General features: G+C 48.3%; 1 protein-coding gene across 6 annotated transcripts in view; it reads right to left on the bottom strand.

Moving 5' to 3' along the window:
* Positions 1-25,661, bottom strand: part of EZH2 (enhancer of zeste 2 polycomb repressive complex 2 subunit) — a 328,928-nt gene that overhangs the window by 31,337 nt on the left and 271,930 nt on the right. For 5 of the 6 annotated variants that reach the window (XM_063922429.1, XM_063922427.1, XM_063922428.1 and 2 more), the window contains one exon: positions 24,819-24,914. In XM_063922429.1, coding sequence (XP_063778499.1) covers positions 24,819-24,914 — 96 coding nt within the window. Of the gene's footprint in view, positions 1-24,818; positions 24,915-24,992; positions 25,461-25,661 lie in introns of those variants that run through there. The other variant, XM_063922432.1, reaches the window with a different exon arrangement.

The raw sequence follows: 25,661 nt of genomic DNA, 5'->3' as shown, positions 1-25,661 counted from the left end.
CCCTGAGAATTCTTTTTGGGAAGCTGCAGCTTCTTGTCTGGAGATTCACGCTCTTTTTCTTCATGAGAGGAGGGAAATTTACCTCAGCTTTCTTCCCCTTAAACATGTGTACCCTCGTGTCAGGGACAGATGAGTCATCAGTGATAAGCAAAACATCTTTTTTACAATAATCATATATTGAATACTTTTCTGCCAATTTTGGCTGTACTTTGCATTATTGTAGTCGACACTGGAGTCAGACTCCGTTTCGATATCAGTGTCTATTATTTTGGATAGTGAGCGTTGTGAGACTCTGAAAGTCTCTGTGACATAGGGACAGACGGGAAGATTCCCTGTCTGTTCTCTAATCTTTTGTGTAATAAATTCATCTTAGCCCTTAATTTCACATCTCCCATCAGGCGACGGAGACACCACACACAGACATTTGCTCCATCTCCTCCATAGGAGAGCCTTTTACCTCAGACATGTCGACACACACGTACCGACACACCACACACTCAGGGAATGCTCTTCTGAAGACAGTTCCCCAACAAGGCCCTTTGGAGAGACAGAGAGAGAGTATGCCAGCACACACCCCAGCGCAATATGACCCAGGAAAAACACAGCAATTTAATGTTTACCCCGTAGCGCTGTTATTAATATCTGCGCCGAATTATGTGCCCCCCCTCTTCTTTAAAACCCTCTCTTCTACCGTGGTATAAGCAGGGGAAAGTCCGGGGAGCTTCCTCTCAGCGGTGCTGTGGAGAAAAACATGGTGCTGGTGAGTGCTGAGGGAGAAGACCCGCCCCCTCGGCGGCGGGCTTCAGTCCCGCTAAAAGTGTAAAATTGGCGGGGGCTCATGCATATATACAGTGTCCCGCTGTATATATGCTCTCTTTTGCCAAATAAGAGGTTTATATTGCTGCCCAGGGCTCCCCCCCCTGCGCCCTGCACCCTTACAGTGATCGGAGTATGTGAGGTGTATGGAGCAATGGCGCACAGCTGCCATGCTGTGCGTTACCTCAGTGAAGCTCACGAAGTCTTCTGCCGCCTTTTGAAGCCTTCTTTCTTCTCATACTCACCCGGCTTCTTTCTTCTGGCTCTGTGAGGAGGACGGCGGCGCGGCTCTGGGACGAACGTCCAGGGCGAACCTGTGTTCCGACTCCCTCTGGAGCTAATGGTGTCCAGTAGCCTAAGAAACAGAGCCTATCATTTAAGTAGGTCTGCTCCCCTCTCCTCAGTCCCTCGATGCAGGGAGTCTGTTGCCAGCAGTGCTCCCTGAAAATAAACAACCTAACAAATATACTTTCTTAGCAGGAAACTCAGGAGAGCTCCCTGCAGTGCACCCATCTGCCTATGGGCACAGTCTCAAACTGAGGTCTGGAGGAGGGGCATAGAGGGAGGAGCCAGTGCACACCCAGAGTCAAGTTCTTTCTTAAAGTGCCCATGTTTCCTGCGGAGCCCGTCTATTCCCCATGGTCCTTACGGAGTCCCCAGCATCCTCTAGGACGTTAGAGAAAATATATATACACATCTCTAGCTGGGGCTGCAAAGGAAGCAAGTGTTTTACAGGGGAGAATAACCTATAACAGGTATCATTATAAAGACCATCATATAGCAGCTTTAACTCTTATTCGGTCCAACCTACATATATAATGGATCCCGTCCCAATCACTAAAAAGCATGATTCGTCAGGGATCCCCTATATGCACAGTAGGATCCTGTTTCTCATTACATATTTTCGGTTTCAGAACATTGTAAAGGAAAAAATGAAAAAAAGATAACCGACAACAGGAACAAACAAAAAAATATAAAAATACAAAAATAATGATAATAAAAAAATAAGAATTTACTTACCGATAATTCTATTTCTCGTAGTCCGTAGTGGATGCTGGGAACTCCGTAAGGACCATGGGGAATAGCGGCTCCGCAGGAGACAGGGCACATCTAAAGAAAGCTTTAGGATCACCTGGTGTGCACTGGCTCCTCCCCCTATGACCCTCCTCCAAGCCTCAGTTAGGATACTGTGCCCGGACGAGCGTACACAATAAGGAAGGATTTTGAATCCCGGGTAAGACTCATACCAGCCACACCAATCACACTGTACAACTTGTGATCTGAACCCAGTTAACAGCATGATAATAGAGAAGCCTCTATAAAAGATGGCTCACTACAACAATAACCCGAATTTTTTGGTAACAATAATTATGTACCAGTATTGCAGACAATCCGCACTTGGGATGGGCGCCCAGCATCCACTACGGACTACGAGAAATAGAATTATCGGTAAGTAAATTCTTATTTTCTCTGACGTCCTAGTGGATGCTGGGAACTCCGTAAGGACCATGGGGATTATACCAAAGCTCCCAAACGGGCGGGAGAGTGCGGATGACTCTGCAGCACCGAATGAGAGAACTCCAGGTCCTCCTCAGCCAGGGTATCAAATTAGTAGAATTTTACAAACGTATTTGCTCCTGACCAAGTAACTGCTCGGCAAAGTTGTAAAGCCGAGACCCCTCGGGCAGCTGCCCAAGATGAGCCCACCTTCCTTGTGGAGTGGGCATTTTAAGATTTTTGGCTGTGGCAGGCCTGCCACAGAATGTGCAAGCTGAATTGTACTACAAATCTAACGAGCAATCGTCTGCTTAGAAGCAGGAGCACCCAGTTTGTTGGGTGCATACAGGATAAACAGCGAGTCAGATTTTCTGACTCCAGCCGTCCTGGAAACATATATTTACAGGGCCCTGACCACGTCAAGCAACTTGGAATCCTCCAAGTCCTTAGTAGCCGCAGGTACCACAATAGGTTGCTTCATGTGAAATGCAGAAACCACCTTAGGTAGAAATTGAGGACAAGTCCTCAATTCTGCCCTGTCAGAATGAAATATTAAATAAGGGCTTTTATATGATAAAGCCGCCAATTCTGACACACGCCTGGCTGAAGCCAGGGCTAACAGCATCGTCACCTTCCATGTGAGATATTTTAAGTCCACAGTGGTGAGTGGTTCAAACCAATGTGACTTTAGGAAACTCAACACAACATTGAGATCCCAAGGTGCCACTGGAGGCACAAAAGGAGGCTGTATATGCAGTACCCCTTTTACAAATGTCTGAACTTCAGGCACTGAAGCCAGTTCCTTTTGGAAGAAAATCGACAGGGCCGAAAATTGAACCTTAATGGACCCTAATTTTAGGCCCATAGACAGTCCTGTTTGCAGGAAATGGAGGAAACGACCCAGTTGAAATTCCTCTGTAGGGGCCTTCTTGGCCTCCCACCACGCAACATATTTTCGCCAAATGCGGTGATAATGTTTTGCGGTTACGTCCTTCCTGGCCTTGACCAGGGTAGGGATGACTTCATCTGGAATGCCTTTTTCCTTCAGGATCCGGCGTTCAACCACCAAGCCGTCAAACGCAGCCGCGGTAAGTCTTGGAACAAACAAGGCCCCTGCTGGAGCAGGTCCTTTCTTAGAGGTAGAGGCCACGGTTCGTCCGTGAGCATCTCTTGAAGTTCCGGATACCAAGTTCTTCTTGGCCAATCCGGAGCCACGAGTATCGTTCTTACTCCCCTTTGCCGTATAATTCTCAGTACTTTTGGTACGAGAGGCAGAGGAGGGAACACATACACTGACTGGAACACCCACGGTGTTACCAGAGCGTCCACAGCTATTGCCTGAGGGTCTCTTGACCTGGCGCAATACCTGTCCAGTTTTTTGTTGAGGCGGGACGCCATCATATCCACCTTTGGTTTTTCCCAACGGTTCACAATCATGTGGAAGACTTCTGGATGACGTCCCCACTCTCCCGGGTGTAGATCGTGTCCGCTGAGGAAGTCTGCTTCCCAGTTGTCCACTCCCGGAATGAACACTGCTGACAGTGCTATCACATGATCTTCCGCCCAGCGAAGAATCCTTGCAGCTTCTGCCATTGCCCCCCTGCTTCCCGTGCCGCCCTGTCTGTTTACGTGGGCGACTGACGTGATGTTGTCCGATTGGATCAATACCGCCTGACCCTGAAGCAGGGGTTTCGCTTGACTTAGGGCATTGTAAATGGCCCTTAGTTCCAGAATGTTTATATGAAGAGATGTCTCCAGGCTTGACCATAAGCCCTGGAAATTCCTTCCCTGTGTGACTGCTCCCCAGCCTCGCAGGCTGGCATCCGTGGCCACCAGGACCCAGTCCCGAATGCCGAATCTGCGGCCCTCTAGAAGATGAGCACTCTGCAACCACCACAGGAGGGATACCCTTGTCCCCGGTGACAGGGTTATCCGCTGAAGCATCTGAAGATGCGACCCGGACCATTTGTCTAGTAGGTTCCACTGGAAAGTCTTGCGTGGAATCTGCCGAATGGGATTGCTTCGTAGGAAGCCACCATTTTTACCCAGAACCCTTGTGCATTGATGCACTGAGACTTGGTTCGGTTTTAGGAGGTTCCTGACTAGCTCGGATAACTCCCTGGCTTTCTCCTCCGGGAGAAACACCTTCTTTCTGGACTGTGTCCAGGATCATCCCTAGGAACAGAAGACAAGTCGTCGGAACCAGCTGCGATTTTGGAATATTAAGAATCCAATCGTGCTGCCGCAACACTACCTGAGATAGTGCTACACCGACTTCCAAGTGTTCCCTGGATCGTACCCTTATCAGGGAATCGTCCAAGTAAGGGATAACTAAAATTTCCTTCCTTCGAAGGGATATCATTTCGGCCATTACCTTGGTAAAGACCCGGGGTGCCGTGGACCATCCCTACGGCAGCGTCCGAACTGATAGTGACAGTTCTGTACCATAACCTGAAATACCCTTGGTGAGAAGGGTAAATTTTGACATGAAGGTAAGCATCCTTGATGTCCCGAGACATCATGTAGTCCCCTTCTTCCAGGTTTGCAATCACTGCTCTGAGTGACTCAATTTTGAATTTGAACCTCTGTATGCAAGTGTTCAAAGATTTTAGATGTTAAAATCGGTCTCACCGAGCCGTCTGGCTTCGGTACCACAATAGTGTGGAATAATACCCCGTTCCCTGTTGCAGGAGGGGTATCTTGATTATCACCTGCTGGGAATACAGCTTGTGAATGGTTTCCAAAACTGCCTCCCTGTCAGCGGGAGACGTCGGTAAAACAGACCTTTGGAAACGGCGAGGGGGATACGTCTCGAATTCCAATTTGTACCCCTGAAATATTACCTGAAGGATCCAGGGGTCTACTTGCGAGTGAGCCCACTGCGCACTGAAATTCATTGAGAACGGGACCCCACCGTGCCTGAACTTGTAAAGCCCTAGCGTCATACTGAGGGCTTGGCAGAGGCGGAAAAGAGTTTCTGTTCCTTGGAACTGGCTGATCTCTGCAGCCATTTTCCTCTCCCTCTGTCACGAGCAGAAAAGAGGAACCCTTTTGTCCGCTTGCCAACCAGGACTGCGCCTGATAATACGGCGTCTTATTTTGAGAGGCGACCTGGGGTACATCCCCTTTTTGTTAAGGCAATACTTCCAAATGCCGTTTGGAATCCGCATCACCTGACCACTTTACTGGTATAATTGGACAACGCACTTAGACTTGATGCCAGTCGGCAAATATTCCGCTGTGCATCATGCATATATAGAAATGCATCTTTTAATTGCTCTATAGGCAATAATATACTGTCCTTATCTAGGATATCAAATTTCCAGTCAGGGAATCCGACCACGCCAACCCAGCACTGCACATCCAGGCTGAGGCGATTGCTGGTCGCAGTATAACACCAGTATGTGTGTAAATACATTTTAGGATACCCTCCTGCTTTCTATCAGCAGGATCCCTAAGGGCGGCCATCTCCAGAGAGGGTAGAGCCCTTGTTCTTACAAGCGTGTGAGCGCCTTATCCTCCCTAGGGGGTGTTTCCCAACGCACCCTAACCTCTGGCGGGAAAAGGTATACTGCCAATAACTTTTTAGAAATTATCAATTGTTATCGGGGGGAAACCCACGCATCATCACACACCTCATTTTATTTCTCAGATTCAGGAAAACTACAGGAAGTTTTTCCTCACCAAACATAATACCCCTTTTTTTTGGTGATATTTATATTATCAGAAGAGTGTAAACTTTTTCCATTGCCTCAATCATGCAATGTGTGGCCCTATTGGAAATCACGGTTGTCTCTTCACCGTCGACACAGGAGTCAGTATCCGTGTCGGCGTCTGTATCTGAGGTAACGGGCGCTTTAGAGCCCCTGTATGAGACGTCTGGACATGCACAAGCTGAGTAGCCGGCTGTCTCATGTCAACCACTGTCTTTTATACAAAGCTGACACTGTCACGCAATTTCAACAGTACATCCACTCAGGTGTCGACCCCCCAGGGGGTGACAACACTATTACAGACACTCTACTCCGTCTCCTCATCATTTTTCTCCTCATACATGTCGACACAAACGTACCGACACACAGCACACACACAGGGAATGCTCTGGTAGAGGACAGGACCCCACTAGCCCTTTGGGGAGACAGAGGGAGAGTTTGCCAGCACACACCAGAGCGCTATATATATATATATATATATATATATATATACAGGGATAACCTTATATAAGTGTTTTTCCCTTTATAGCTGCTGTATTGTTTATACTGCGCCTAATTTGTGCCCCCCTCTCTTTTTTAACCCCTTTCTGTAGTGTAGTGACTGCAGGGGAGAGCCAGGGAGCTTCCCTCCAACTGAGCTGTGAGGGAAAATGGCGCCAGTGTGCTGAGGAGATAGGCTCCGCCCCTTTCTCGGCGGTCTTATCATCCGTTTTCTTGTATGTTTTGGCAGGGGTTAAATGCATCCATATAGCCCAGGAGTTATATGTGATGCATTTATTTTAGCCATAAAAGGTTTTCTATCGATTTATTGCGTCTCAGGGCGCTGCCCCCCCAGCGCCCTGCACCCTCAGTGACCGGAGTGTGAAGTGTGCTGAGAGCAATGGCGCACAGCTGCGGTGCTGTGCGCCTACCTTTTTCTGAAGACAGGAAAGTCTTCTGCCGCCGATTTTTCCGGACCTCTTCGCTCTTCTGGCTCTGTAAGGGGGCCGGCGGCGCGGCTCCGGTGACCCATCCAGGCTGAACCTGTGATCGTCCCTCTGGAGCTAATGTCCAGTAGCCTAAGAAGCCCAATCCACTCTGCACGCAGGTGAGTTCGCTTCTTCTCCCCTTAGTCCCTCGATGCAGTGAGCCTGTTGCCAGCAGGTCTCACTGAAAATAATAAACCTAAACTAAAACTTTCACAAAGAGCTCAGGAGAGCCCCTAGTGTGCACCCTTCTCGTCGGGCACAGAAAATCTAACTGAGGCTTGGAGGAGGGTCATAGGGGGAGGAGCCAGTGCACACCAGGTGATCCTAAAGCTTTCTTTAGATGTGCCCTGTCTCCTGCGGAGCCGCTATTCCCCATGGTCCTTACGGAGTTCCCAGCATCCACTAGGACGTCAGAGAAATATTATATATTAACCACGGAGCCATAGTGGGGCTATCATTCCAAGAAGATACTATAGTGTATTGCATCATTGAGGCCACGTGGTCGCATTGTATCCAGTCTGTGAATCCACGCGGCTTCTCGTTTCAGTAAGCGTTTTGCCCGATCCGCACCTCTCCTGGGCATCTCCACTCTATCGATCACCATACTCCTCAGAGACGCCAAGGGATGTCGTGCTTCACAAAAGTGTCTGGCCACCGGTTTGTCCGAATTGCCACTTGTTATGGCATTCCTGATAGAAAGTCGGTGATTGGCCATTCTTTCGCGGAATGGACAAATAGTTTTTCCAACATATACTAAGGAGCATGGGCATGTCAGGGTATACACCACATAATCCAAGGTGCAGCTCAATCTATGACAAACGGATATTTTTGCTCCTGTATGCGGATGATGGAAAAATTGACCTGTGGTCATGCTTCGGCATGTGGTGCAGTTTATACACCTGAAACATCCTAATTTCTTAGGCATCAGCCACATATCTGAAGCTTCTGGCATTGGTCTATCGGGCTGCATCAGGATGTCCTTCAAATTGTGAGCACGTCTGAAACTTAATAGTGGTTTGTCAGGTAGTTTTTTCATGAGAACCGGATCTGTTCTTACTACTGGCCATAGCCTTTTGTCCGCTTTCCGAATGGCCGGACTAGCCGTATTAAATGTGGTGAAGATAACAAAAGGATTATCTTCCTTATGTTTTCTATGTGAGGCTCCCTTATGGATGTTTTTAGCCTTGCATAGGCACCTGCTGATGGTCTGTTTGTCATATCCCCTTGTCTCAAATCTCACTTTCATCTCCTCCAATTGCATGCTAGCCACTTCTTCATCTGAATTATTTCTAAGGACCCTCAAAAATTGGGATATGGGTAGATTTTGCTTTAATGGGCCAGGGTGATGACTGTCAAATGACAGTATGGTGTTCCTGTCAGTCGGCTTCCTATGCAATCTGAAACCATAGCCCTCACTGGTGGTGCAAATACTGACATCTAGAAAATCTACTGTTTCAGTGCTCGAGTGCATAGTAAACCTAATCGTAGAACCAAGACCATTCAAATACTCCAACATATTCGTTAGGGCTTCCTGAGTATCCACCCATATAAGAAAAACATCATCAATGAATCTTTGGTAGAAGGCGATACTATCCCCAAACGGTGGGATGATGTTCATAGTTTCATACGCATCCATATATAGATTTGCATACGATGGGGCTATATTACTCCCCATCGCTGTACCAGCCGTTTGGAGATAGTACTGCCTCCCCATAAGTGAAATAATTACAGATCAGGATCAATTCCAACAAATCCATCAAAAAAATCAACCGGAGGGGAACCCCTATGTGATGAAGTCAACGCTCGTCTAGTAATAGCCAACCCTTCTTATGGGGTATTACCGTATATAGTGATACTACATCCATGGTGACCAGAATCCTCTGGCCAACATGGGATTGTAGATTTAGTAATCTCAAGAAATCTTCCGTATGTTTTAGGTAACTGCTGGTTTTCTTGACACAAACTTGCAAAAAGCTATCAACAGATTGTGCCACTTTAGAAAAAATAAGAATTTACTTACCGATAATTCTATTTCTCGTAGTCCGTAGTGGATGCTGGGAACTCCGTAAGGACCATGGGGAATAGCGGCTCCGCAGGAGACTGGGCACAAAAGAAAAGCTTTAGGACTACCTGGTGTGCACTGGCTCCTCCCCCTATGACCCTCCTCCAAGCCTCAGTTAGGATACTGTGCCCGGACGAGCGTATACAATAAGGAAGGATTTTGAATCCCGGGTAAGACTCATACCAGCCACACCGTACAACTTGTGATATGAACCCAGTTAACAGCATGATAACAGAGGAGCCTCTGGATAGATGGCTCACAACAATAATAACCCGAATTGTTAACAATAACTATGTACAAGTATTGTAGATAATCCGCACTCGGGATGGGCGCCCAGCATCCACTACGGACTACGAGAAATAGAATTATCGGTAAGTAAATTCTTATTTTCTCTGACGTCTTAGTGGATGCTGGGAACTCCGTAAGGACCATGGGGATTATACCAAAGCTCCCAAACGGGCGGGAGAGTGCGGATGACTCTGCAGCACCGAATGAGAGAACTCAAGGTCCTCCTCAGCCAGAGTGTCAAATTTGTAAAATTTTACAAAGGTATTTGACCCTGACCAAGTAGCAGCTCGGCAAAGTTGTAACGCCGAGACCCCTCGGGCAGCCGCTCAGGATGAGCCCACCTTCCTTGTGGAATGGGCATTTACAGATTTTGGCTGTGGCAGGCCTGCCACAGGATGCGCAAGCTGAATTGTATTACAGATCCAGCGAGCAATGGTCTGCTTAGAAGCAGGAGCACCCAGCTTGTTGGGTGCGTACAGGATAAACAGCGAGTCAGATTTTCTGACTCCAGCCGTTCTGGAAACATATATTTTCAGGGCCCTGACAACGTCTAGCAACCTGGAGTCCTCCAAGTCCCTAGTAGCCGCAGGCACCACAATAGGCTGGTTCAGGTGAAACGCTGACACCACCTTAGGGAGAAACTGAGGACGAGTCCTCAATTCCGCCCTGTCCGAATGGAAAATCAGATAAGGGCTTCTACAGGATAAAGCCGCCAATTCTGACACGCGCCTGGCCGAAGCCAGGGCCAACAGCATGACCACTTTCCATGTGAGATATTTTAAATCCACAGATTTAAGCGGTTCAAACAAATGTGATTTGAGGAACCCCAAAACTACATTGAGATCCCAAGGTGCCACTGGAGGCACAAAAGGAGGCTGTATATGCAGCACCCCCTTGACAAACGTCTGAACTTCAGGAACTGAAGCCAGTTCTTTCTGGAAGAAAATCGACAGGGCCGAAATCTGAACCTTAATGGATCCCAATTTGAGGCCCATAGACACTCCTGTTTGAAGGAAATGCAGGAATCGACCCAGTTGAAATTCCTCCGTTGGGGCCTTCCTGGCCTCGCACCACGCAACATATTTTCGCCAAATGCGGTGATAATGCTTTGCGGTTACATCCTTCCTGGCTTTGATCAGGGTAGGGATGACTTCCTCCGGAATGCTTTTTCCTTCAGGATCCGGCGTTCAACCGCCATGCCGTCAAACGCAGCCGCGGTAAGTCTTGGAACAGACAGGGTCCTTGCTGGAGCAGGTCCCTTCTTAGAGGTAGAGGCCACGGGTCCTCTGTGAGCATCTCTTGAAGTTCCGGGTACCAAGTCCTTCTTGGCCAATCCGGAGCCACGAGTATAGTTCTTACTCCTCTCCGTCTTATAATTCTCAGTACCTTGGGTATGAGAGGCAGAGGAGGGAACACATACACTGACTGGTACACCCACGGTGTTACCAGAGCGTCCACAGCTATTGCCTGAGGGTCCCTTGACCTGGCGCAATACCTGTCCAGTTTTTTGTTGAGGCGGGACGCCATCATGTCCACCTTTGGTTTTTCCCAACGGTTTACAATCATGTGGAAGACTTCTGGGTGAAGTCCCCACTCTCCCGGGTGGAGGTCGTGCCTGCTGAGGAAGTCTGCTTCCCAGTTGTCCACTCCCGGAATGAACACTGCTGACAGTGCTATCACATGATTTTCCGCCCAGCGAAGAATCCTTGCAGCTTCTGCCATTGCCCTCCTGCTTCTTGTGCCGCCCTGTCTGTTTACGTGGGCGACTGCCGTGATGTTGTCCGACTGGATCAGCACCGGCTGACCCTGAAGCAGAGGTCTTGCTTGGCTTAGAGCATTGTAAATGGCCCTTAACTCCAGGATATTTATGTGAAGTGATGTCTCCAGGCTTGACCACAAGCCCTGGAAATTTCTTCCCTGTGTGACTGCTCCCCAGCCTCGCAGGCTGGCATCTGTGGTCACCAGGACCCAGTCCTGAATGCCGAATCTGCGGCCCTCTAGAAGATGAGCACTCTGCAACCACCACAGGAGAGACACCCTTGTCCTTGGTGACAGGGTTATCCGCCGATGCATCTGAAGATGCGATCCGGACCATTTGTCCAGCAGGTCCCACTGGAATGTTCTTGCGTGGAATCTGCCGAATGGGATTGCTTCGTAAGAAGCCACCATTTTTCCCAGGACCCTTGTGCATTGATGCACTGAGACTTGGCCTGGTTTTAGGAGGTTTCTGACTAGCTCGGATAACTCCCTGGCTTTCTCCTCCGGGAGAAACACCTTTTACTGGACTGTGTCCAGGATCATCCCTAGGAATAGAAGACGTGTCGTCGGGATCAGCTGCGATTTTGGGATATTGAGAATCCAACCGTGCTGCCGCAACACTACTTGAGATAGTGCTACCCCGACTACCAACTGTTCCCTGGATCTTGCCCTTATCAGGAGATCGTCCAAGTAAGGGATAATTAAAACTCCTTTCCTTCGGAGGAGTATCATCATTTCGGCCATTACTTTGGTAAAGACCCGGGGAGCCGTGGACAATCCAAACGGCAGCGTCTGAAACTGATAGTGGCAGTTCTGTACCACAAACCTGAGGTACCCTTGGTGAGAAGGGTAAATTGGGACATGGAGGTAAGCATCCTTGATGTCCAGAGACACCATATAATCCCCTTCTTCCAGGTTCGCAATCACCGCTCTGAGTGACTCCATCTTGAATTTGAACCTCTGTATGTAAGTGTTCAAGGATTTCAGATTTAAAATAGGTCTCACCGAGCCGTCCGGCTTCGGTACCACAAACAGCGTGGAATAATACCCCTTTCCCTGTTGCAGGAGGGGTACCTTGATTATCACCTGCTGAGAATACAGCTTGTGAATGGCTTCCAACACCGCCTCCCTGTCGGAGGGAGACGTCGGTAAAGCAGACTTTAGGAAACGGCGAGGGGGAGACGTCTCGAATTCCAATTTGTACCCCTGACATACCACCTGAAGGATCCAGGGGTCCACTTGTGAGTGAGCCCACTGCGCGCTGAAATTCTTGAGACGGGCCCCCACCGTGCCTGAGTCCGCTTGTAAAGCCCCAGCGTCATGCTGAGGACTTGGCAGAAGCGGGAGAGGGCTTCTGTTCCTGGGAACTGGCTGTTTGCTGCAGCCTTTTTCCTCTCCCTCTGCCACGGGGCAGAAATGAGGAGCCTTTTGCCCGCTTGCCCTTATAGGGCCGAAAGGACTGCGCCTGATAATACGGCGTCTTCTTATGTTGAGAGGCTACCTGGGGTAAAAATGTGGATTTCCCAGCAGTTGCCGTGGCCACTAGGTCTGATAGACCTACCCCAAATAACTCCTCCCCTTTATAAGGCAATACTTCCATATGCCTTTTGGAATCCGCATCACCTGACCACTGCCGCGTCCATAACCCTCTTCTGGCAGAAATGGACAGCGCACTCACTCTTGATGCCAGTCGGCAAACATCCCTCTGTGCATCACGCATATATAAAAATGCATCTTTTAAATGCTCTATAGTCAGTAATATACTGTCCCTATCTAGGGTATCAATATTTTCAGTCAGGGAATCCGACCAAGCCACCCCAGCACTGCACATCCAGGCTGAGGCGATTGCTGGTCGCAGTATAACACCCGTGTGAGTGTATATACATTTTAGGATATTCTCCTGCTTTCTGTCAGCAGGTTCCTTTAGGGCGCCCGTATCAGGAGACGGTAGTGCCACCTGTTTAGACAAGCGTGTGAGCGCTTTATCCACCCTAGGGGGTGTTTCCCAACGTGCCCTATCCTCTGGTGGGAAGGGGTATGATGCCAATAACCTTTTAGGAATTATCAGTTTTTTATCGGGGGAAACCCACGCTTCATCACACACTTCATTTAATTCTTCAGATGCAGGAAAAACTACAGGTAGTTTTTTCTCACCAAACATAATACCCTTTTTAGTGGTACTTGTACTATCAGAAATGTGTAAAACATTTTTCATTGCCTCAATCATGTAACGTGTGGCCCTACTGGAAGTCACATTCGTCTCTTCATCGTCGACACTGGAGTCAGTATCCGTGTCGGCATCTGTATCTGCCATCTGAGGTAACGGGCGTTTTAGAGCCCCTGATGGTCTTTGAGACGCCTGGACAGGCACAAGCTGAGTAGCCGGCTGTCTCATGTCATCAACCGTCTTTTGTAAAGAGCTGACACTGTCACGTAATTCCTTCCATAAGCCCATCCACTCAGGTGTCGACTCCCTAGTGGGTGACATCTCCATTACAGGCAATTGCTCCGCCTCCACATCATTTTCCTCCTCATACATGTCGACACAATCGTACCGACACACAGCACACACACAGGGAATGCTCTGATAGAGGACAGGACCCCACTAGCCCTTTGGGGAGACAGAGGGAGAGTATGCCAGCACACACCAGAGCGCTATATATATATACTGGGATAACACTATACAGAGTGTTTTTCCCCTTATAGCTGCTGTTTATATTATTACTGCGCCTAATTAGTGCCCCCCCCCTCTTGTTTTACCCTTTTCTGTAGTGCAGGACTGCAGGGGAGAGTCAGGGAGACGTCCTTCCAGCGGAGCTGTGAGGGAAAATGGCGCCAGTGTGCTGAGGAGATAGGCTCCGCCCCCTTCTCGGCGGACTCTTCTCCCGCTTTTTTCTGGAATCTGGCAGGGGTTAATATACATCCATATAGCCCTGGGGGTTATATGTGATGTATTTTTGCCAGCCAAGGTGTTTTTATTGCTGCTCAGGGCGCCCCCCCCCAGCGCCCTGCACCCATCAGTGACCGCAGTGTGAGGTGTGCATGAGGAGCAATGGCGCACAGCTGCAGTGCTGTGCGCTACCTTGTTGAAGACTGATGTCTTCTGCCGCCGATTTTCCGGACCTCTTCTTGCTTCTGGCTCTGTAAGGGGGCCGGCGGCGCGGCTCTGGGACCGGACTCCGAGGCTGGGCCTGTGTTCGGTCCCTCTGGAGCTAATGGTGTCCAGTAGCCTAAGAAGCCCAAGCTGGCTGCAAGCAGGCAGGTTCGCTTCTTCTCCCCTTAGTCCCTCGATGCAGTGAGCCTGTTGCCAGCAGGTCTCACTGAAAATAAATAACCTAAAACTATCTTTTTTCTAAAGAGCTCAGGAGAGCCCCCTAGATTGCACCCTGCTCGGTCGGGCACAAAAATCTAACTGAGGCTTGGAGGAGGGTCATAGGGGGAGGAGCCAGTGCACACCAGGTAGTCCTAAAGCTTTTCTTTTGTGCCCAGTCTCCTGCGAAGCCGCTATTCCCCATGGTCCTTACGGAGTTCCCAGCATCCACTAGGACGTCAGAGAAAAGTGAATTACGTGCAGATATAATTGGACTGCCAGGAGGCCTATCTAAAGTCTTATGTATTTTAGGTATCAAATATATGATCGGAGTAATCGGAAGATCAGTCTTCAGAAAACCAACAGTATCCTCATCTATCCATCCCTGAGAAAATGCTTTATCTAAGACATTATCTAGACGGCTTTTAAAGACCACACCTGGGTCCCCAGGTAGCAATCTGTATGTCTTAGTATCCGCTAGTTGTCTCAATACTTCAGTATTGTAGTCTGCAGTGTTTAATACAACTGCTCCCCCCTTATCCGCGGGTCTCACAGTAATGTTTGGATTGTTTTTTATTTCATATAGTGCCCTCCTTTCTACCGCAGAGAGATTATGTCTAATCTTTTTTTGCAGGGATAAGGATTTCTTATTATCAGAGTCAAGCATTCTGGTAAAGTTCTTTATACTTGGATTGTGTGATATGGGATCATAGGTACTTTTATTCTTGAATGGTTTAACAGTTTCAATATTGGGTTTCACATTCTCAAATTTCTCAGCAAGTCTCAATTTCCTGCACATTTCAACCCTATCCACAGACCACTCAAAATCATTAAACTTAGGGGAGGGTATGATACTCAAACCCTTGGATAATACACTCATTTCTGCTGATGAGAGTTTATATGTAGATAGATATATCACTGATTCTTCTGAGTTTTGGTTGTTTTTTTCTTTTCTTTTGTATTTGCCCCGCCAGAGGTGGGGCCTTCTGCGTTTAAATTCTGCTCACCAACCCGTGAGCGAGTGTTGGCTCTTGGTAACGTTTTTTTTTTTTTATATGTCTGGGAATCTGAAGATTCTCTCTCAGAAGAAGAGTAGATGTCTAATTGTGCACGGTCTTGTCTAAATCTATTACCTCTATGTCTAAAGTTAGAGTTATCATTACCCACCAACCATCTATACACCCTATGGTCTTTGTAATCACGGTCCACTTTTTCAAGCTTAACCCTCTTAAAAGTGATCAGGTCTTTACGGTGTTTATCAAGTTGTTGTTTCAGTTTAATTAACCACTGCTGTGTGTTATCTTTCTGTAGGGTTTCTGTTGCTACTGGTCTAAAGTCTGCAATTTCAGTTCTCAATTTTTTCAAATCTCTCCCAACCTCCTCGATGACTAGTAGGAGTAAGTCATCAGTGAATACTAATAAATCATGCTCTGCTGCAAACAATAATTCAGTTGAAACAAGGCCTTCCAATAAATGACCAATACACCACTGTGCGTTATTTGATGGCAAAACAACACTAACAAGTATTACCAAAGTATCATGCACCACCAATTAGGCTCCAAAAAATAAATCAATCAAAAAAATACAAGAACTCAAAAAAAGGGAATTAACTCAAAAAAATAAACTGAACTAAAGAAAAAAGTCCACTGTCGTCACTGATCTTTAAGGATCACTAGTATAGTCCACCGGAGAATCAAAGTTATCCAAATATATTCATCAGTGTAAAAGTTCCATTTCGGTTAAAGGTATATAGTCACTGGTGCAGGACAAAATTTGCAAGCAACTGCAAATCATCTTTATAAACATAGAGGGTCCACACTCACGTTTATATGAAGAAAGTGCTGGGGTGACATCCAATGAGGGAGAAAAAATCCACTCCAATACAATTCCAAATTAAGGGAGCACTCACCACTCAAGTAGAAAAAGGTAATTTATTCAGACCATCAGCATATAGCTTATGTCGACGTTTCGGTCACTATTCTGACCTTTGTCAAGATACCAGTGCATTAAACTAGTGTTACCTATATACCCATATAGATCCCTCCCCCCAATTAGCGGTATGAGGTGACAAAGTAATTGCATATTCTGTGTAACACTATTTATTTATTTTATATATATATATATATATATATATATATATATATATATATATAGTGTTCACGCTAGGCAATTTTAGCTGGGCGCCGCACCCTGCACGATTTTTTTTAAGGGCAAAACCCGCCCTGCACTTTCTGCGGCGCCCTGCTAAAACTGCCGCCCGCTACCTGCCCTCACAGCGTGTAAAGATGCCGCGCGCACGCTGAGAGCGCGCTTGGGGGAAACGCTAACTTTTATCACCCGTGATGACCCCTCCCCCTATTTTGCATGACCGCGCCCCCTTTTTGGGGCGTGTAGTACCCCTCTAGAACCGGCGCCCTGCCCGGATTCTAGAGTAAACGCTATAATATATATAATAAGAATTTACTCACCGGTAATTCTATTTCTCGTAGTCCGTAGTGGATGCTGGGAACTCCGTAAGGACCATGGGGAATAGCGGGCTCCGAAGGAGGCTGGGCACTCTAGAAAGAATTATGACTACCTGGTGTGCACTGGCTCCTCCCACTATGACCCTCCTCCAAGCCTCAGTTAGGACACTGTGCCCGGACGAGCTGACATAATAAGGAAGGATTCTGAATCCCGGGTAAGACTCATACCAGCCACACCCATCACACCGTACAACTCGTGATACTATATCCAGTTTTACAGCATGAAAACAGAGCCTCTTAACAGATGGCTCAACAATAACCCTTTAGTTAACAATAACTATTTACAAGTATTGCAGACAATCCGCACTTGGGATGGGCGCCCAGCATCCACTACGGACTACGAGAAATAGAATTACCGGTGAGTAAATTCTTATTTTCTCTGACGTCCTAGTGGATGCTGGGAACTCCGTAAGGACCATGGGGATTATACCAAAGCTCCCAAACGGGCGGGAGAGTGCGGGTGACTCTGCAGCACCGAATGAGAGAACTCCAGGTCCTCCTCAGCCAGGGTATCAAATTTGTAGAATTTTGCAAACGTGTTTGCCCCTGACCAAGTAGCAGCTCGGCAAAGTTGTAAAGCCGAGACCCCTCGGGCAGCCGCCCAAGATGAGCCCACCTTCCTTGTGGAATGGGCATTTACAGATTTTGGCTATGGCAGGCCTGCCACAGAATGTGCAAGCTGAATTGTACTACAAATCCAGCGAGCAATAGTCTGCTTAGAAGCAGGAGCACCCAGCTTGTTGGGTGCATACAGGATAAACAGAGAGTCAGATTTTCTGACTCCAGCCGTCCTGGAAACATATATTTTCAGGGCCCTGACAACGTCTAGCAACTTGGAGTCCTCCAAATCCCTAGTAGCCGCAGGCACCACAATAGGCTGGTTCATGTGAAACGCTGACACCACCTTAGGGAGAAACTGGGGACGAGTCCTCAATTCTGCCCTATCCATATGGAAAATCAGATAAGGGCTTTTACATGATAAAGCAGCCAATTCTGACACTCGCCTGGCCGAAGCCAAGGCCAATAACATGACCACTTTCCACGTGAGATATTTCAGATCCACAGTTTTTAGTGGTTCAAACCAATGTGATTTTAAGAAACTCAACACCACGTTGAGATCCCAAGGTGCCACAGGAGGCACAAACGGGGGCTGAATATGCAGCACTCCTTTCACAAACGTCTGAACTTCAGGTACTGAAGCTAGTTCTTTTTGAAAGAAAATCGACAGAGCCGAGATCTGTACTTTAATGGACCCTAGTTTTAGGCCCATATTCACTCCTGCTTACAGGAAATGCAGAAATCGACCTAGTTGAAATTCCTCTGTTGGGGCCTTTTCGGCCTCGCACCATGCAACATATTTCCGCCATATGCGGTGATAATGATTTGCCGTAACATCTTTCCTGGCTTTAATAAGCGTAGGAATGACTTCTTCCGGAATACCTTTTTCCTTCAGGATCCGGCGTTCAACCGCCATGCCGTCAAACGCAGCCGCGGTAAGTCTTGGAACAGACAAGGCCCCTGCTGTAGCAGGTCTTGTCTGAGCGGCAGAGGCCACAGGTCCTCTGAGATCATCTCTTGAAGTTCCGGGTACCACGCTCGTCTTGGCCAATCCGGAACCACGAGAATTGTGTTTACTCCTCGCTTTCTTATTATTCTCAATACCTTCGGTATGAGAGGCAGAGGAGGGAACACATAAACCGACTGGTACACCCACGGTGTCACTAGAGCGTCCACAGCTATCGCCTGAGGGTCCCTTGACCTGGCGCAATATCTTTTTAACTTTTTGTTGAGGCGGGACGCCATCATGTCCACCTGTGGTTTTTCCCAACGGTTTACCAGCATCTGGAAGACTTCTGGATGAAGTCCCCACTCTCCCGGGTGGAGGTCGTGTCTGCTGAGGAAGTCTGCTTCCCAGTTGTCCACTCCCGGAATGAACACCGCTGACAGTGCTAGTACATGATTCTCCGCCCATCGGAGAATTCTTGTGGCTTCTGCCATTGCCATCCTGCTTCTTGTGCCGCCCTGTCGATTTACATGGGCGACTGCCGTGATGTTGTCTGACTGGATCAGCACCGGCTGGTGTAGGAGCAGGGATTTTGCTTGACTTAGGGCATTGTAAATGGCCCTTAGTTCCAGAATATTTATGTGAAGGGAAGTCTCCTGACTCGACCATAGTCCTTGGAAGTTTCTTCCCCGTGTGACTGCCCCCCAGCCTCGAAGGCTGGCATCCGTGGTCACCAGAACCCAGTCATGTATGCCGAACCTGCGGCCCTCTAGAAGATGGGCACTCTGCAGCCACCACAGTAGAGACACCCTGGTTCTTGGAGACAGGGTTAGTAAGCGATGCATCTGAAGATGCGATCCGGACCATTTGTCCAACAGGTCCCACTGAAAGATTCTGGCATGGAACCTGCCGAAGGGAATTGCTTCGTAAGAAGCTACCATCTTTCCAGAACCCTCGTGCAGTGATGCACCGATACCTGTTTTGGTTTCAGGAGGTCTCTGACTAGAGATGACAACTCCCTGGCTTTCTCCTCCGGGAGAAATACTTTTTTCTGGACTGTATCCAGAATCATACCCAGGAACAGTAGACGTGTCGTCGGAACCAGCTGTGACTTTGGGATATTCAGAATCCAGCCGTGCTGGTGCAGCACTTCCTGAGATAGTGCTACTCCCACCAACAACTGTTCCTTGGACCTCGCCTTTATTAGGAGATCGTCCAAGTACGGGATAATTAAAACTCCCTTTTTTCGAAGGAGTATCATCATTTCCGCCATAACCTTGGTAAATACCCTCGGTGCCGTGGACAGTCCAAACGGCAGCGTCTGGAATTGGTAATGGCAATCCTGTACCACAAATCTGAGGTACTCCTGGTGAGGATGGTAAATGGGGACATGCAAGTAAGCTTCCTTGATGTCCAGGGATACCATGTAATCCCCCTCCTCCAGGCTTGCAATAACCGCCCTGAGCGATTCCATCTTGAACTTGAATTTTTTTATGTATGTGTTCAAGGATTTCAAATTTAGAATGGGTCTCACTGAACCGTCCGGTTTCGGCACCACAAATAGTGTGGAATAGTAACCCCGGCCTTGTTGAAGTAGGGGTACCTTGATTATCACCTGCTGGGAATACAGCTTGTGAATTGCCGCTAGCACCGCCTCCCTGTCCGAAGGAGCAATCGGCAAGGCAGATTTTAGGAACCGGTGGGGTGGAGACGCCTCGAATTCCAGTTTGTACCCTTGAGATACTATTTGAAGGATCCAGGGATCCACCTGTGAGCGAGCCCACTGATCGCTGAAATTCTTGAGGCGGCCCCCCACCGTACCTGGCTCCGCCTGTGGAGCCCCACCGTCATGCGGCGGACTTGGAAGAAGAAGCGGGGGAGGACTTTTGCTCCTGGGAACCTGCTGTTTGTTGCAGCCTTTTTCCCCTACCTCTGGACAGAAAAGACCCGCCTTTTCCACGCTTGTTTTTCTGGGTCCGAAAGGACTGAACCTGATAAAACGGCGCCTTCTTAGGCTGTGAGGGGACATGGGGTAAAAATGCTGACTTCCCAGACGTTGCTGTGGAAACTAGGTCCGAGAGACCATCCCCAAATAATTCCTCACCCTTATAAGGCAAAACTTCCATGTGCCTTTTAGAATCTGCATCTCCTGTCCACTGGCGAGTCCATAAGCCTCTCCTAGCAGAAATGGACAATGCACTTACTTTTGATGCCAGCCGGCAGATTTCCCTCTGTGCATCTCTCATATATAAGACTGAGTCTTTGATATGGTCTATGGTTAACAGGATCGTGTCTCTGTCTAGTGTGTCAATATTCTCTGACAGTTTATCTGACCACGCAGCGGCAGCACTGCACATCCATGCTGACGCAATAGCTGGCCTAAGTATAATGCCTGAGTGTGTGTATACAGACTTCAGGATCGCCTCCTGCTTTCTATCAGCAGGTTCCTTGAGGGCGGCCGTATCCGGAGACGGTAGTGCCACCTTTTTAGACAAACGTGTGAGCGCTTTATCCACCCTAGGGGGTGTTTCCCAACGTGACCTATCCTCTGGCGGGAAAGGGAACGCCATTAGTACCTTCTTAGGAATTACCAATTTTTTATCAGGGAAAAGCCACGCTTCTTCACACACTTCATTTAATTCATCTGATGGGGGAAAAACTACAGGTAGTTTTTTCTCCCCAAACATAATACCCTTTTTAGTGGTACCTGTATTTATATCAGAAATGTGTAACACCTCTTTCATTGCCTCAATCATGCAGTGAATGGCCTTAGTGGGCATCAGGTTAGACTCATCGTCATCGACACTGGTGTCAGTATCAGTGTCGACATCTGCGTCTGCGGTCTGATGTAGCGGGCGTTTCAGAGCCCCTGATGACCTTTGAGACGCCTGGACAGGCACAAGCTGAGAAGTCGGCTGTCCCACATTTGGCATGTCGGCAAATTTCTTATGTAAAGAGTCTATACGTGCACTCATTTCTTTCCATAAGCACATCCACTCAGGTGTCTGCCCCGCAGGGGGTGACATCCCTCCTAAAGGCATCTGCTCCGTCTCCACCTCATTATCCTCATCAAACATGTCGACACAGCCGTACCGACACACCGCACACACACAGGGAATGCTCTAACAGAGGACAGGACCCACAAAAGCCCTTTGGGGGGACAGAGTGAGAGTATGCCAGCACACACCAGAGCGCTATATAATGCAGGGACTAACTGAGTTATGTCCCCTATAGCTGCTTTTTCTATATAACTGTATACTGCGCCTAAATTTAGTGCCCCCCCTCTCTTTTTTACCCTTTTCTGTAGTGTAGACTGCAGGGGAGAGCCAGGGAGCTTCCTTCCAGCGAAGCTGTGAGGGAGAAATGGCGCCAGTGTGCTGAAGGAGATAGCTCCGCCCCTTTTCCGCGGCCTATTCTCCCGCTTTTTTCTGGATTCTGGCAGGGGTATTTACCACATATATAGCCTCTGGGGCTATATATTGTGGTATTTTTGCCAGCCAAGGTGTATTTATTGCTTCTCAGGGCGCCCCCCCCCCCAGCGCCCTGCACCCTCAGTGACCGGAGTGTGAAGTGTGTGTGAGGAGCAATGGCGCACAGCTGCAGTGCTGTGCGCTACCTTGGTGAAGACTGATGTCTTCTGCCGCCGCTTTTCCGGACCTCTTCTTGCTTCTGGCTCTGTAAGGGGGACGGCGGCGCGGCTCCGGGACCGAACACCAAGGACTGGGCCTGCGGTCGATCCCTCTGGAGCTAATGGTGTCCAGTAGCCTAAGAAGCCCAAGCTGGCTGCAAGCAGGTAGGTTCGCTTCTTCTCCCCTTAGTCCCTCGCTGCAGTGAGCCTGTTGCCAGCAGGTCTCACTGAAAATAAAAAACCTAATTTCTATACTTTCTCTCTAAAGGCTCAGGAGAGCCCCTAGTGTGCATCCAACCTCGGCCGGGCACAAAATCTAACTGAGGCTTGGAGGAGGGTCATAGTGGGAGGAGCCAGTGCACACCAGGTAGTCATAATTCTTTCTAGAGTGCCCAGCCTCCTTCGGAGCCCGCTATTCCCCATGGTCCTTACGGAGTTCCCAGCATCCACTAGGACGTCATATATATATATATATATGTATATTTCTCTATCTATATATACACACACACACACACACACACACACACATATATACCGTATTTGCCGGCGTATAAGACTACCCCCTTCCACACACCAAATAAAACGTAAAAGAACATCAGATTTGTGACATACTGTATATTATGACCTGATAAGAGATTTGGATAGGGAGTATTTATCAAGTTATGCATAAGAAGGGGGGAGGGGGCGAGGAGAAAGTTGTAAAATGTATAAAAGTATACCCCTGTGTGCATTTAGTGTTACCGGTTTCACATGAGTGCCATTAGTATTAGTGCCATTACAGTACCTGTCATTGTCACTATTGTACGGCCACAACGCGACTGCAGCGCCTCCGGCCAGTCCCTGCATCTCCCTGTAATTGGCACTAGTGACCCGCCGCGGCCGCACTGGATATCGCGCGATACTGGATGGTGAGTAGAATGAGGTGGGCGGGCATCGGGAGGCCACTATGGGCACCGGGCGAGTATCGGAAGGCCACTATGGCAGCTATGTCTATCCCAACTGAAGTGCACCCGGCGTATAAGACGACCCCCCCACTTGGAGGCATGTTTTTCAGGGCAAAAAAGTAGTCTTATACGCCGGCAAATACTGTATATATATATATATACATATACATACACACACATATATATATATATATATATATATAGCCATAGTGGCAGCCCGGCACTCCGTTGTCCCCGTAGGGGTATCGCTCCGGTGCCCTCCTAGGGGTATGGCGACCCCAATATGCAGAATGGAGAGGGACGGCGGCACTCAGAGTCTTTCACTCCCAAGTAAATCAAAGCAAGAAGTGCATTTATTGGTCAATAAAGGAGATAAAGCCCTGCAGTTGCGGAGATCAGTCCAGCTAGTAGTGAAGATGGCGCCAAAATCTCTGACAGGGAGTGAGGAAGAGTGAAATGCAGCTCCAGGGTGGGAGCACCAGCAGTAGATGGCGCCCGGAGCTGGGGGAGGGGCTACAGGTTAGCGCTTTATCCCCTATGCTTGTCCTCACCACAGAGTACTGTGGAGCCTATATCAAACGGATTTTAGTAAATCCGACCTGTGTTTCCTTGCCCTGGTGGATATAGTGGGGGCCCTGTGCAGTACAGTGTCCACGGAAGCGGCGCGATCCGTCTCCTGGGACCGCGAGTTACCGGCGGGTCCCACCTGGAAGACCCTCTTACCTCCTCCCTGATGTGCAGCCACGCGATCCTGGAGAGCGTCAGCGGTGGTGTGCCTGATGACCGATGCGCCTCCGATGCAAGTACCCAGGAACCTGGTCGCGGGAGTATGCAGCGCTACTGGGGGAGGTGATGGTGCCGCAGCACAACATGTCATAAAGACATAGAAAGTGCTGTGGCCCTTGAAGTCTTCTTAAAAGCTCCTTCAGGGCTGCCTAGCGCAGCCCCACCTGTTAGTGACCAACTTACAAACTGAGCTCCAGTGCCTGGAGGCGGGGTTATAGAGGAGACGGTGCAATGCATCCTGGGAACAGTCAAAGCTTCAGCCTGTTGGTGCCTCGAATCAAGATCGATCTCTACACCCCAGTGTATTCCCTGTGGAATCCCAGTGTACCCCGTTGCAAAAATATTAATTCAAAATAGTAAAAGGAACATGCATATGCTGGTTCACTTTAGTGTGCTCAATGCTCTGCTCTTTCACATACCACCCTCGCTCTGTCTCATCACGGCCCCCCTTCTCTGTCAGCTGCTCTGCCCCACTACCTCTCACGGTTGTATACTTACCTTACCTGTTCGCAGTGGGCCCTCTCTCTGGCTAGGGTCTGTTCCACTGCCCCAGCAGTGGTACAGATGGAGCCACGCGCTACATCACAGGTGGGGGACCTGGCGTGCCTGTGCCCAGGTACGCCGCCAAGCGCACAGAAACGCTCCAAGGCGCGCATCCCATTCTTGCCCGGGAGTCCGCCTCGCCGGGCGTGCCTAGTCGCAAATGGAGCTACGATTAGCGTGGCTCCATCTGTAGCTGTCGGAGAGGTGGCATATGCCCCAGCTCTCACTGTGCATGCATATTGGAGACAGGACAGACCAAGGGAGACTATTCTATAACTATAGAGTATTTTGTTTCCCGCAAAGTACATGAGGTTTCTGAAAAGTTATACGAAATACCTCCTGAACATAAGCAGGCCAAATTTCTCACATAATAAAACACACTCAGAAAGGCAACTGCATATGTAATAAAATAAAGGTACAGTAGGAATACCTGCATATGCAAATGAGCTGGTTTCAGGTTTATAGACACAACATACCTCTCCACAGTACTCCGAAATGAACTCGTTCTTCTGCACAGGGTCTTTAATGAAAATCCCCCAGCCAGCCACATCAGATGGAGCCAATAGCAAATGCTACGAAAATAGAGATCTTAGGTTGCAAATTAAAATATATATATATTTGTTCACGAAGGAAACTGATTAAATGTAATGTCAGCAACAAAAGTCTTTTGCAAAAAGGGGGAAATAATAAAAATAAAAATCTCTCAATGACTAATGCAGTATACATAACCCATCTCACTGTGCCATAAGCAGTTCACAGGTGCAAGACATACATTCGAGTACGTGAACATGGCAAGCATAAGCTGTAAAAACCACAAAACTGCACCTATTGCGAGGCACACATCCAATGGCATCTCCCTCCCCTTTCTGAGCCACAAAGAAATGGAGAACATGGAGGAAAAAAAATATATAAAAAAAAACAGATTAATGAGACCTGCTCTAACATGGCTGCGTCTCATGATTGTTGTAGAAGAAATGTAGTTTGAAATGGCCAGCTCACGCTCCGCACCGTCTCTTATGTCAAGGCAGCCATATCGCCCATTCACGTGCATCTTATCCAAAAACTGGAGAGGCCTTACCTAGCATTCTGCCTCTTTGCCAAAATTGGATGAAATCAGTCTGCAGGATCAAATGTTATTGAAAGAGGGGGGGCAAACAAAGACAGGGTATTTGTTACATTCCTCTAACCCAAGAGAAAGGCAACATTATTGTCACTTATCTAATCATGTGTCAGATGTATGGCTGTGCATGGTCTGCTACCAGCACTCATGTTACACAGTTTCTCTCCTCACTGGCAGCAAAATCTGCATAATAACTAAT

This window comes from Pseudophryne corroboree, chromosome 5 (genome assembly GCF_028390025.1).
Source record: "Pseudophryne corroboree isolate aPseCor3 chromosome 5, aPseCor3.hap2, whole genome shotgun sequence".
Lineage (NCBI taxonomy): Eukaryota > Metazoa > Chordata > Amphibia > Anura > Myobatrachidae > Pseudophryne > Pseudophryne corroboree.
This window is presented reverse-complemented; position numbering and strand designations above follow the sequence as displayed.